This window comes from Elephantulus edwardii, unplaced genomic scaffold (assembly GCF_000299155.1).
Source record: "Elephantulus edwardii isolate Elephantulus edwardi_28Jun2011 unplaced genomic scaffold, EleEdw1.0 scaffold00101, whole genome shotgun sequence".
NCBI classification, from domain to species: domain Eukaryota; kingdom Metazoa; phylum Chordata; class Mammalia; order Macroscelidea; family Macroscelididae; genus Elephantulus; species Elephantulus edwardii.
This window is the reverse complement of record NW_006399851.1, coordinates 8,628,733-8,641,398: the sequence shown is the minus strand read 5'-3', so window position 1 is coordinate 8,641,398 and position 12,666 is coordinate 8,628,733. Positions and strand designations below refer to the sequence as shown.

The 12,666-nt window shown below is 46.0% G+C and overlaps 1 protein-coding gene across 1 annotated transcript in view; it reads left to right on the top strand.

Annotated features, from left to right (window-relative positions):
- Positions 1 to 6,422: 6,422 nt before the first annotated feature.
- The window catches only part of GFOD1 (glucose-fructose oxidoreductase domain containing 1), a 145,048-nt gene continuing 138,804 nt past the window's right edge, over positions 6,423 to 12,666 (top strand). Inside the window, exon 1 of the mRNA XM_006891613.1 lies at positions 6,423 to 6,758. Within this exon, the coding sequence (XP_006891675.1) occupies positions 6,506 to 6,758 (253 nt within the window). The 5' untranslated portion in view covers positions 6,423 to 6,505. The remainder of the gene's footprint in view (positions 6,759 to 12,666) is intronic.

Here is a 12,666-nt window from a genome sequence, read left to right as displayed (position 1 = left end):
AAACCACAAGAGCTCCCTGTCCTGTGCTATGGTCTTGAATAAAATGAGAGAAAGAGAGAGAGGGAGAGAGAGAGAGAGAGGGAGAGAGAGAGAGAGAGAGAACACACAAAGGCCCAGAAACATGAACATGCTTGATCTAAGCAGTGCCCAGCAAGGGTGCTGGGATACAGTCATAGGACAGAGTGGGAGGGGACTTAAGGTAGGGAATTAGGCCAGGTAGAGCCTTTCACACCATCCTGAGGACTTTGGAGTTTATTTCATGTGTGATGGAAATTCACTAGCAAGTGCTGTGCTTGTGACGACACAATTTAGTTTCTCTTTTTAAAGGGTCACTGTGGCTGCTGAGCAGAGAATAAAGAGAGTGGAACTTGTTCAGAAGGTAGCTTGGTTGGGGGAGCAGTGATGCGTTTCACTACTGGAGCAGACAAGGTTTGCTGACCTGCCCAGGAATGGATTCTGGCTCACAACTGTCCTTCATTTGGTTTCTGTGACTGTATATCTTTTTTTTTAAATTTAATTTTATTGTTTTTGTGTGTGTGTACCGTCAAATAAAATCTAACTGGTACAGGAGGAGATTGCCCCTCTTTCTCCAGCACAGTATCTGGTGGATTCGAACCGCATACCTCTGGGATTGCAGTGCAACTTCTTGCCACTAGGCCACCAGAGCTCCATGTGACTGTAAATCTTAATAGTTAACTGTGTGTCTTTTTCTTGCAGAGACTTTAGTCGATTCAAACCATAAGAGACACTTGCCCTTTTGCTTAGCAGCACACCTTGCTAAGGACTACAACACTAGTGCTTCTGATGCATCCACTTTGTTGTTGGTGGTGCTGTGCTATCAAGTCAAGTGCAACTCACAGCAACTCTATGAGCAAAGATTTGAACTCTGGCCTATCCTGTGGTGTCCTTACCATCCCTGACACCCATGAGCCCATTGTCATAGTTACTGTGTCAATCCATGTCTTTGAGGGTTTTCTTCTCTTTGGCTGAGCCTCCATCTTCCCTAGAATGATGTCCCTTTCTAAGAAATACCCTGTTCTAGCAACAGGCCCAAGGTATGAGAAACAAAGCTTCGTCATCCTTACCTCCAAGGAGCACTCTGATTGCACTTTCTCCAAGACATACCTGTTCATTCTTTTAGCAGTCCGTGGGATATCTGCTACTCCTCTCCAACACTATAGATCAAAGGTATTAATTTTTCTTTTGTCAATCTTATTCAACGCTCAGCTCTCAGACACATAGTAAGTCATTTAAAAGTTCATAAATGCGGGGATAAAAGTGCAACAATGAATGAATGGAAATCCACAATCTCTGTAAATGTTCATTGAAATTAATAAAAAAAAGTTCATAACTGACTTGAGTCAGGTGCACCTTTGTTTACAAACTAGTGAGTGAGTGGGGGCGGGGGGAGGAGTCCTGGATGGTTCTAAGAATTCTAGCTATCTGATGAGGTGGTAATGCCTTTATTGAGACAGAGGAGGAAGAGTACAGAGGATGGGTTGGAAATGGTTATAGTTTTGATCTGCAAATTTTAATTGCCACCAGGTATCTGGTGGCCTAGTGGTAGAGTTGCACTGCCAAGGGCATGTGGTTCTAATTTACCAGCTGCAACCAAGAGAAAGTTGGGAAATCTTCTCCCCTGAAGTCTACTGCCTCTGAAAACCTGCTGGAGGGTCAACTATGAGTAGGTTCCACCTTGGCAGCAGATAACAACAACAACAGAGACAACCCAGATTCCGTTTCAATTTCTGTGAATGAGGAAAACAATGTTTAAATCACAAGTTTCAACTGAGACTAAAATGTGATTACTTTCTATTAACATTAAGAGATGGAAACTTTTCATTCATACTGAAACTAGAGGCAGAGTTCCTTTTAAAACAATATGGCCAAAACTTTCTGTGAGAAGCTAGATATAGTTGGGCTTACACAACTGTCTCTTACCTCAAAAAATGATGTTGCTAACAGACGCACCCCCTATATCTATTTGGTACTTATGTAATGTTGGCTACTATCCCTAATTGTTTGATCTGGTAATCTGCATCCCTCAATCAGCCATTGAAAACCCTATGAAGCACAGTTCTACCCCAACACGCTTGAGACCACCATTGTTCATCATGATAGGGGTCATTTGAGGGCAAGTTCTCGTTTGTTTTATTTTTTCATATTGTGTTATTGTTATGTGCCACTGAGTTGATTGTGACTCATAACGACCCTATGAATAATAGCCCTGAGTGCTTCTCTATCTTGGGGTAATGGGGATAGGTGTGTCGGAGATAAGGAAGTTGGCTCAAGTCTTTTCATATAGGTCTTACTACATGCTAGGCTTTTTTGGAAGGTAAATGCACAAGAAACACCTAAGTAGAATTGATGTCTTTGGGTGTGTAATTGGGAGAGGTTAGTCCTTGGAAAAAAGGACATCATGCTGGGAAAGGTGGAGGGTCAGAGAAAGAGAGGTAAACCCTCAATGAGATGGATTGACACAGTGACTGCAACAATGGACTTGAGGATATCAGGATCAGGGGATAGTTCAAGAGAGGGTAAGGTTCAGATCTGTTGTTCCTAGGGTGGCTGAGAGTCATAGTCTACTCCACAGGCACTTCACAATGACAACATATGCCAGGCATTTTTCTAAGACTTTATTAATATCTGTTCATAGAATCACATAAAATATCATAGAGTCACATGACTGGAAGAGATGCCTATTTATTCCCATTCAAAAAAAAGGAGATTTAATGTAGTATGGAAATTATAGAACAAGATCATTAATATCACATGCAAGCAAAATCCTGCTAAAGATTGTCCAAAACAGTACATCGACAGAGAGCTACTAGAGATACAAAGTGGGTTTAGAAGAAGTCGTGGCACTAGAGATATCATTGCCAATGTCAGAGGGATCTTGGTGAAAACAGAGAGTACCAGAGGAATGTCTATTTGTGTTTCATTGACTATGCAAAGACATTTGGCTGTGTGGATCACAACAAACTGTGGCTAACCTTGAGAAGAATGGGAATCCAAAATACCTCATTGTGCTCATACAAAATCAGGAGGCAGTCATCAAAACAGAGCAAAGAAACAATATATGGTTCAAAATCAGAAAAGGAGTGTGTCAGGGATGTGTCCTGTTTCCATACCTCTTCAATCTGTATGCAGAACAGATCATTAGAAAGGCTGGACTTTATGAGGAGGAATGTGGCATCAGAATTGGAGGAAGATGGTACAGCAACCTGTGTTGTGCAGATGACATAATCTTACTTGCTGAAACTGAGGATGACCTGAAATATCAACTATAGAGGGTCAACTGCTGTAGTCTGCAATATAGATTGAAGCTCATCATCAAGTAAACTAAGATTCTTACTGCTGGGCCAGTTGGCAGCATCATGATAGATGGAAAAGATATTGAGATTGTTAGCAATTTCAGCTTGCTCAGTTCCATAATCAAATCTTTTGGCACTAGCAGTCAGGAAATCAACAGATGAATTACATTAGAAAAATCTGTTGTCAGGGACGTCTAGAGGCTAAGGTATGCCTGATCTAGGCCTTGGTCTCCGCAATTACTTGCTATGCATCAGAGAACTAGACAGTGACCAAGCATTCCAGAAGAAGAATTCATTCCTTTGAGTCATAGTGCTGGAGAAGAGTATTAAATATACCACGGGCTGCCGCGAGAACAAACAGATCTATCCAGGAGAAAGTGAAACCAAGCTGCTACTTGTAGGTAAAGATTTTGAAATTCTGTCTCACATACTTTGGGCATGTAGCCAAGAGGGACCAGTCTTTGGAAAAGGATATCATACTTGGAAGTGTGGAGGGACAGTGCAGGAGAGGAAGATTCTGAAAGAGATGGATCTACACAATGGGCTAATGAGGGTAGGTGTGTCAGAGACAATGAGATTGGCTCAGGACTGGGGAAGGTTCAGAGCTATTGTGCATAGGGTCACTATGAGTTGTAGTCAAGTGGATGGCACATAACAAAAACAACAACAATACATAAAACACTACTTGTAGCAATTATTATTACCCCTATTTCAGGGGTAAAGTCAAGTCTCCAAAGGCAGCTTCTCTGACTCTGCCCACTGAGCCCCTTATAAGCCAAGAGGCACACCTTCCACTCTGTGTGTGGCACCATCTTGGACAAGTGGCCTGTCCTTCTATGTACTGTAAAGTTGCCTTGTGTTTGCACCCTTATCCCTGTTGGCATACTTGCCTGGGCTCTTACAACATCTGTTCTAACTCTCTGAGGTTGGCCGCCTCCTCACATTGCTACACATAAACTTGTAAGTGTGTGTGGTTCTTTCTATCTAATCCTGCTTCTCTGCCAGTTGTTACAAGTTGTTTCAAACTCTTCCAGTATCACATTTTCCACTCTTGTGTTGCAAGCAGCAAGAACATGTGCCACATTAAGCTGAGGGCTGAAGAGATAAACATGACATGATTCTTGCCTATTCAGAGATCTTGGGCTAGGCCACAGAGACCAGGCCTTTCAGTTTTGGAAAACTCCTACACCCAGCTCATCATGCTTACAAATGTGGTGAAAGAAAGGAAGATTCTCAACGAGGTGCACAGTGACTGCAGCACTGGGCTCAAGTATGTCAGAGACTGTAAAGCTATCACGGGGTTCAGATCTGCTATTCATAAGGTGCCTGTGAGTCTTAGTCCACAGATGGCACCTAACAGCACCACCCAGCACCGGTGGGCATTTTGTGAATATTCATCCAGTGGTTTGGCAAATGTTTATTGAGCACCTATTACATTTCAGGCAGGCCATGGCAAGAAACTGGAGGGAGGGCACAGAGTGCCACTGGCTCCTGCATGGGGGCCAGGAAAAGTAGCTATGGGGGGATGTGGGGGCAAGTAGGGTGGAGGGCTAAGGGAAGGGTAGCAAAAGGAGCCAAAAGAATCTGAGAGCCAGATGTGACATCTGGTCAGGGCGATTCATCTGGAAGAAGCAAGAAGTGAGACATGCTTGCCACAACTGCTTCTGAGACCCCAGCTCCACACTGCCAGCGGGTGGATAGTGAGCTGTTCCGGGCTTTGGGCAAGTGGATAGAGTGGTGTTGAGAGGAAGGCTCTGGACAACTTGGAGAAAGTGGTCAACTCAGTTCTGTGTCCCAACTTGATCCTGAGTCTATCCCAAGTTTGTCAGCCCCCACTGTTGTGTAACCTTGTGTAAATCCCTTGACCTTTCCAGGACTCATTTGTATAATCAATAAAATGAGTCTTCACTAAACTGGTATTACTGTTGTTATATCTAGTGGAGTCAGAACCTCCAGCAGGTTTTCAGAGGTATCAAATCACACAGGAAGAGACTGCTCAATGTGCTCCCAGGGAGCAGCTGTTGGATTCAAACACCATCCCTTTGGGTCGGCCTTGCAACTCCTTATTGGGAGGTTTAAAAGGGAGCTGCTTGGCAGGCAGGAAAATCTCCAGAGCTGAGGCTGTAGAGACCCGGGCCCATTCCTCGCCCTGGACCCCAACTCTCATTCAGCTCTCCATCAACGGATCCTGTTGCCTTGACTTTATATTTGTTTGTTTATTTGGGGCAGGGTTTGGAAAGGAGTGAATAAGGGTGGAAGAGAAGACAGATGCCAGAGCGCGTGGGGAGAGAAGGGTCGGAGTCAGGCTAGGATCTCCGGCAGGGGGAGGGGGTAGCGAGGGGGCGGAGCGAGCGGGGCTGGCGCTGCGGCGGGGCGGGGCGCGCAACTGCCAATGGCGCGCGGCGCTGAGGGGAGGGCGTGGCAGGAAAGCCCGCCTGCTGACAGCCCAACTCGCAGCTCCGCTCTCGCACCCTGGAGAGCCGGGAGCCCTAGCCGGCCTGGGCTGAGGCTACCCGCGCCCGGCCGCGGGCGAACATGGCAGCAGAATGAAGAGGCTGGCGCCGTGTCGGGACCGCCACCGCGCTGCAGCTTGGGATCTGTGCCCAGCGCACCCAACACACTTGCGGCTGCATCCTTAGCGGGCCTCCTTCCTGGTGGCTGCTGGGTTATTTCATTCGAGAAGAGGTGAGAAAGAAAGGCAACCTAGCTACGGAGACTCACGGAGTTCCGCCGGAGAGTCCAGACTGGTGTGAGAGCGGTTGCAGAGCTGACACGGGAAGAGCCAGTCCAGGCTTGCTGCGCCGCGGACGCGGGGATGAACCGGCCATGGAGCGGCCTTGGCGCACAAGGAGCCGCCTTGGCGCGCTGCGGCTGAGGTGTCGCCTGAGCTGCGGTTCCGCGCGGCTTTGGGGCTTCGCGCGCCCCCAGAGGGTCCCTCCTGCCGCCCCTGGGAAGGACCGAAGCCTCGTGTGGGGGACGCCGCAGCAGTGCTAGTTCTGAGGCGCGCGGAGTCGGCTCCGCCTGCAGCTCGGTGCGCCCTCGCAGCCCGGGCGCCTTGCCCGGTGCACAGCGGCTAGCGCACGGCGGCGGAGTTGGCTGGAGAAGCTCGGGCCAGGACCGGTTCGAAGGCGTGTACGAAGGCATTGGGCTGGAATCGGAGCGGGAGCTGCGCCCCGCGGACCTGAGCAGCCATGCTGCCGGGGGTGGGCGTGTTCGGCACCAGCCTCACGGCCCGTGTCATCATCCCACTGCTGAAGGACGAGGGCTTCTCCGTGAAGGCTCTGTGGGGCCGCACGCAAGAAGAAGCCGAGGAGCTGGCCAAGGAGATGAGCGTACCCTTCTACACCAGCCGCATTGACGAGGTGCTTCTGCATCAGGACGTGGACCTGGTGTGCATCAACCTGCCGCCGCCCCTCACTCGGCAGATCGCTGTCAAAACCCTGGGTGAGCGACCCTCTTTTCCATCCTCTCCTAGCCTTCTCATTCTTTCTTCTCACTATTTCAGAAGCGTAGCTGACCTCACTCCATCCTCCCAGATCCCACTCGCAAGCTCTCTCCTTGCCTCGTCCTAGGCTTTGGCCACCCCTGTGGTTCCCTCCACTCTCCTGGCAGCACCTGGACGCGCTTCCTCCACGTGTGTGTCTAGGCTGGAGGAGGCGTCTGAGCACACAGAGGCGGATCAGATGCTGGGGACCGGGGGCGGGTTGCGCTGCGGAGAAAAGAAACGAAATCCTCGGTGGTGGGATGTGTTGGATGCCAGCAGACGTGCGTGCGTGCGCGGCTGGGGGAGGCGAGTGCGCGCCCCGGAACGCTGAAAAAAAGGCCCAGCACGTGTCTTGCTTTTCCTGGGGGCCTTAGGAGACCTGCTGTTTAGCTCTGTAGCTCCCAGTTAGGATCGGTGGTTTTTCTCTGTTGAGATTTTATTTCGCTTTTTATTAGAGATGTGACAACCGGCTGGGATTATTACGTCTGAGCTGTAGGTCAGGATGGCAGGGTTGTGGATGGACGTATTCAGAGTGGTGGTTGTTAGCAAAAGCTGGTTTGGTAAAAACCAGAGACATTTAAGTTTTAAGTGCAGCAGTACTTGGCATTATCTTCAGCTGGGCTTTGGAGTCAGAGGTCTTAAATGCCTTAAGAGGTCTTAAATAGGGGGCTGGAGCTGTACTTCCAGAGACTCTTGCCATGCTTTGTTTTGGAAAGGTCAAATGCTACCAGTTTCCTTTGGAATCACGCGATGGTCTTTCCTTAATTCGCTTCAGGAACAACAGGAGGCATGGTGCTGACAGGAGATAAGCTCGCCGCCCGGCATCCCCACCCCCATTCCATTCCCAACAATCTCCAAGCCCAGCTCAGCGCCTCTGCCATGCGCAGAGAAACAAATAGTGCATGTTTTGCCCATCAGCAGTTCTCACACATCTTAAGACAATCCCAGGAAGGTGGCTCACTCTTTTCTGTACTGAGAAGAATGTTATCTCTGCCCTTGAAAGATGGCGTTTTTATTGGGGTAGAAGAGAGACAAGAAAGGCACAGAGTTCTTTCCACAATAGAACGTTTAGAGGGGAAGAACTGGGGTAGCACCTAGAAACCAAGTGTAATTTATGTAATCTTGCAAAGACTGCTTTAACAGCTCTGATTCAGGACAGATGAAATGCACACCTTCAGGCCTATGAACAGAATGCATGGAACTCCCCCTCCTTGGTTTTTGGCTCAGCTGGGACCTTTAAAAGCCCTTTCTTAAGGGAACTGCCCAAGACTGTCAGGTTTAACATTAATCTTATTAAACGTCTGGCCTTTTTAGCCTGGTTTTTTGTTTGTTTTTGTTTGGTGTTTGGTGTGTTGGTTTGGTTTTTGTTTGGTGGATTTTTTTTTTCTACCTTAAATAAAGAGTCATTGGACTTTGGCCAAGATATCTTTTCTGCTTGCTCTAAAACACTTGTTGGGTAGATAATTTCAGTACTTGCACTGGTTCTGTGCCTAATAGATAGGTGATGGTCACCCTCTAGTATAAACCTTTTGGAGCAATTTGTATAAAACAAGTCTATCCCGAGCCTCACTTTACTAGAGGGTATAAGACAGGCCAGATTAGAGACCTCTTGTGGTAACTTCTCTTTTTGGCTAGGCAGTCTTGCTGGTCAGCCCCACAGATGGACCAGCCCACTTTTGCCTCTGTGCATTTACCTAGCCTAGAGCTGGACAGTGACTATGGATGATAGAAGGAGAATCAATGTCTTTGAGTGCTGGACAAGAGTATTGAATAAACCATGGACTACTAGGAGAACAATCAGGTTCTTCCTGGACAGGGTGAAACCAGGCTGCTCCTTGGAGGCAAGGATTCTGAAGCTTTGTCTGACATGCTTTGGACATGTTGCAAGGCGGGATCAGTCCTTGGAGAAGGATGTCATGCTTGGGAGGGTGGAGGGACAGCACAGGAGATGAAGATCCTCGATGAGATGGATTGATTTTGTCACTGGGGTTTTGGGGATAGGTGTGTTGGAGACAGTAAGGTTGGCAAGAGATAGAACAGCCTTTAGGACTGTTGTACATAGGGTCACTATGAGTCGGAAGTGACTCGATGGCACATAACAACAGATATTCCATATAAATAGAGTAGCATGTCTTCAGGACAGTGGGGAGCAAAAATGTTCCTGTTTCCTGACCATCTCTGATACTTTAGCAGTCAAGACCATATGAGGGTTCAGGCTTCATGATAAATGTCTGTATAAATCTTCTATTGCTATTGTTTTTTTTAATCTTAATGATTTCCTCCCTCCCACTTGCCTCTTGACAAGACTAATGCTTCAAAACCAACCATAAAATGTACAAGAATTTTTTTAAAACCAAAACAACAGTTTGTTTTCATCAGGTTGGAACTGACCCTCAGTCAGGTTTTTGCATCAGAAGAGATTGTACATCTTTCTCTGGAGCAACTCACTACAGACTCTGCTATTGGTTTAATATCCGTGACTAAAGAATAGGGTGGGGTTTGTTTTGTTTTTCCTTTTTGTGTGTGTGTGGTAGCTCTTGGGACTTAAAAAACTCCTGTGTTTGTAGGTAATTTTAAGTAATTTGTGATTGTAGAGAGCCAGGTAGCACTGTGTAGGTTTGGCTAGGTTTTTGTTTTATATTAGATCTGATCTTAATAGTTTTGGAAAATCCCCAGAGGTATTCTTCTTCACATTGCACCAGGGCATATACCTTGAGGATGGTCACTTAGGTTTCCTTTGCCATCATGGTTAGAATTTCAGTTCATACATGCATGAAGTGAAACCCCCACCAGTTATCAGGATGGTCTGGTCACTGCAGAGGGGATGGTTTTGTGTTTATATGTATTACTGTTTGCTTAGAGTTGACACAAGTGAGTTTTCTGGGTCTATTAGAACTACTTTTAAACCACTGTCTTCTATTAAAACCACTGCTGTTGATTGAGTGGATTTTAACTCATGGCAACCTTCTCTCTGGCTTCTGTGATTGTAAATTTTTGTCAGAGGTAGATTCTAACCAATGACTCCTCAGTTAGCAGGGCAACAAGTCTTGTATTAGTAATTTTTCTTCCTTTAGCCGGAACCTGACTTTGAATTGCTTGTTCAGCAGTGGGTAGCCAGATCCATGGTCCCTGATCCATGCTTCTGACTGGCCACAACATGTCTGTCCAAGGAAAGAGCTGGAGCATTGAGGAATGAACTTAGTGGAACCCTTTCATTTTCTTTTTTCTAAAAATGTACTTTAAATCTCTAGTAAAGAATAACTTCTATTGTGTTTTTAGTGCCCACTATGTGCTGTGATCCAAGAAATGGTCTTCAGTTGCTCTCTGTGCATCTGAAATTTGGACAATGAGTATAGACCAAAAAAGAATCAATACCTTTGAATCATGGTATCCATCAAGAATATCGAATCCCATGGATTGCCAAAAGAACAACAAATCTGTCTTAAAGGAAGTGTAACTAGAGTGCTCATTAAGAGGCAAAGATGGTGAAACTTCATCTCACTTACTGTGGACATGTTCTCAGGGTGAATAAATCCTTGGAGGGAGACATCATGCTGGGAAAGGTGAAAGGTCAGAGAAAGAGAGGAAGACTCTCAACAAGATGGATTGATACAGGGATTATGACAGTGACCTTGAGCATGACAGAGACCTTGAGGATGGCGCAGGATAGGGCAAGGTTCAGATCTGTTGTTTATAGGGTTGCTATGAGTCATAATAGGTAGACAACACCTAACAATATGTGCTGTGAATTCCTAAGTGGTGATGTAATTAATATACTTACTACTGACAGAAGGTGTGGTTATTTTTACTTCATCCACAGGTGTCTTGGAAGAAAGTCCTGGTAATCTTCCAAAATCTGAGCGATTGAAACCCTCTGGAGCACAGTTCTACTCTGGTTTACATGAGATAACCATGAGTTATGATTGAGTCAACTGTAACTGATTTTTGGTCTGTGTTTGGTAATGTAATTATTAAAACAACTTCAAATGTTAAAATAAGAGATAACCCTAAGAGAGCTAGTATTACTTTCACTTTACAAATGAGACAGCTAAGACTAGGAGTTGTATATTGAGTTGATCACAGTCACATAGTGAGAGATTTGACTCTCCCATTCTGCTTCTGCCCTGTCCATTTCTTCTGTTCCCCTCCCATAGACCTGCTCATCACATTGCTTCCTCCTCTCAGATGGTAGTAGCCCAAGTGTCAGTCTTGGGAGTCATCCTTATTCTTGTTCACCCTGCTAATGGAATCAGTTCCCACATCTGGTCGATGCCGTCTCTGAATTTTGTCTCTGTTCTGTCTTCTAAGTCATCTCTTCCTCCTCAGCTGTCCAGCCCCCACTCGGCTTCCTGCCCCACCTTTCCAGAGGCTGTAGCTGGCCTTAGTGTAACTGCAGCCCTGGTCACGTCACCTCTCCTCATTTCAAGGGTTCCCCCTCACCTCCTGGAAAAGCCCCAGTTTCTTCCAAGTGTGAATAGCAAGCCTTTGCCTCTGAGGAGCCTGACCAGCCTGGGCCATCTTTACCATTTCTGATGTACTTGAGCCCCATGCTACAGTCACTGTATGTATCTGTCCCTCTGGGGGTCTTCCTCTTCCTTTCACTGACCTTCCACTCTATTTTTCCAAGCAGGATATCTCTATCCAAGGAATAACCTTTCTTGGCAACATATCCAAAGTATGAGAGACAAAGCTTCGCCATCTTTGCCTCCAAGGAGCACTGTGGCTGCACTTTCCCCAAGACATACGTGTTCGTTATTTTGGCAGTCCATGGGATATTCAGTAATCTTCTCCAGCACCTATTCTTCAAACTCTGGTACTTCCTTGTGAAAGTCCAGTTCTTTCATATCTCCATGCTTCTTCCTAACACCTGGAGAGATGCCCTCCATGCCCCCCACCCTCTCAACTCAATCTCAGCCCCTCACATGCTCTTTTCTCTCAGGACCATGAGCAGCCATTGATTCCCTCACCTGCTTAATGCATCTGTTTACCATCTAAATGCTCTTTATATTTGAACAGGTTAAATATTCACATAGTATAAACCTCAAATGTTATAAAAGGACACAGTGAAGAGTAACTGTCCGCTAGTCCTTGGTCTCCAGCCACACCATTACCCTTTGCCAGAGACAATCCTTGTCACCAAATGTTCTATGTCTCCTTTCAGAGATTTTTCTAGGTATCACTGACAATTCAGTGTCTGGGAATTTTTCATCAGCCAAATCCACTGCCAGGGAATCAATTGATTCATAGCAATCGATTGATTCATCTGATTTATGGAGCCTATTTATTTAGGCTTGTGAGGCTGAATTCTTACAGGAGGAGACAACCTGTCTTTCTTTTTCTGAGTGCATGGTGCATTCTACCCAGGGATCTTTCTAGTAACGGTGCAGCACTTAACACATCATATCATCCAGACTCCTTGGGAATTTTTAAAACTTTTTCTACACGATTGGCAGCATATCACACATACAGTGTTACATACATTTATTTTGTTTTCTAAATATAACTCACACTCATTGCATTGCTTTTGTGCTGGCACCAATTCATAGCTGACCATCTGGTGGGTTTTCAGAGGGAGTGAACTGCATTGGAAGAGACTGGTTCATCTGAAGGATTTGAACCACAAGCCTTTGGCAGCACAGCTCCTTACCACTAAGCTTACCCACTAGGCCACTATGTATATGTGCCAGAATTAAAAATATCCTTTTTTGGGGCTGCATAATATTTTATTGTTTGGATTAATTAAACCTGGAGGACATTATGCTGAGTGAGGTATTTCAATCACAAAGGGACAAATGCTATATGGTGCCACTGTTGTAGAATGAGGCTGGCATCGGGGTGGGGGTAAGACTGAGAAAAACTGGATGAAAT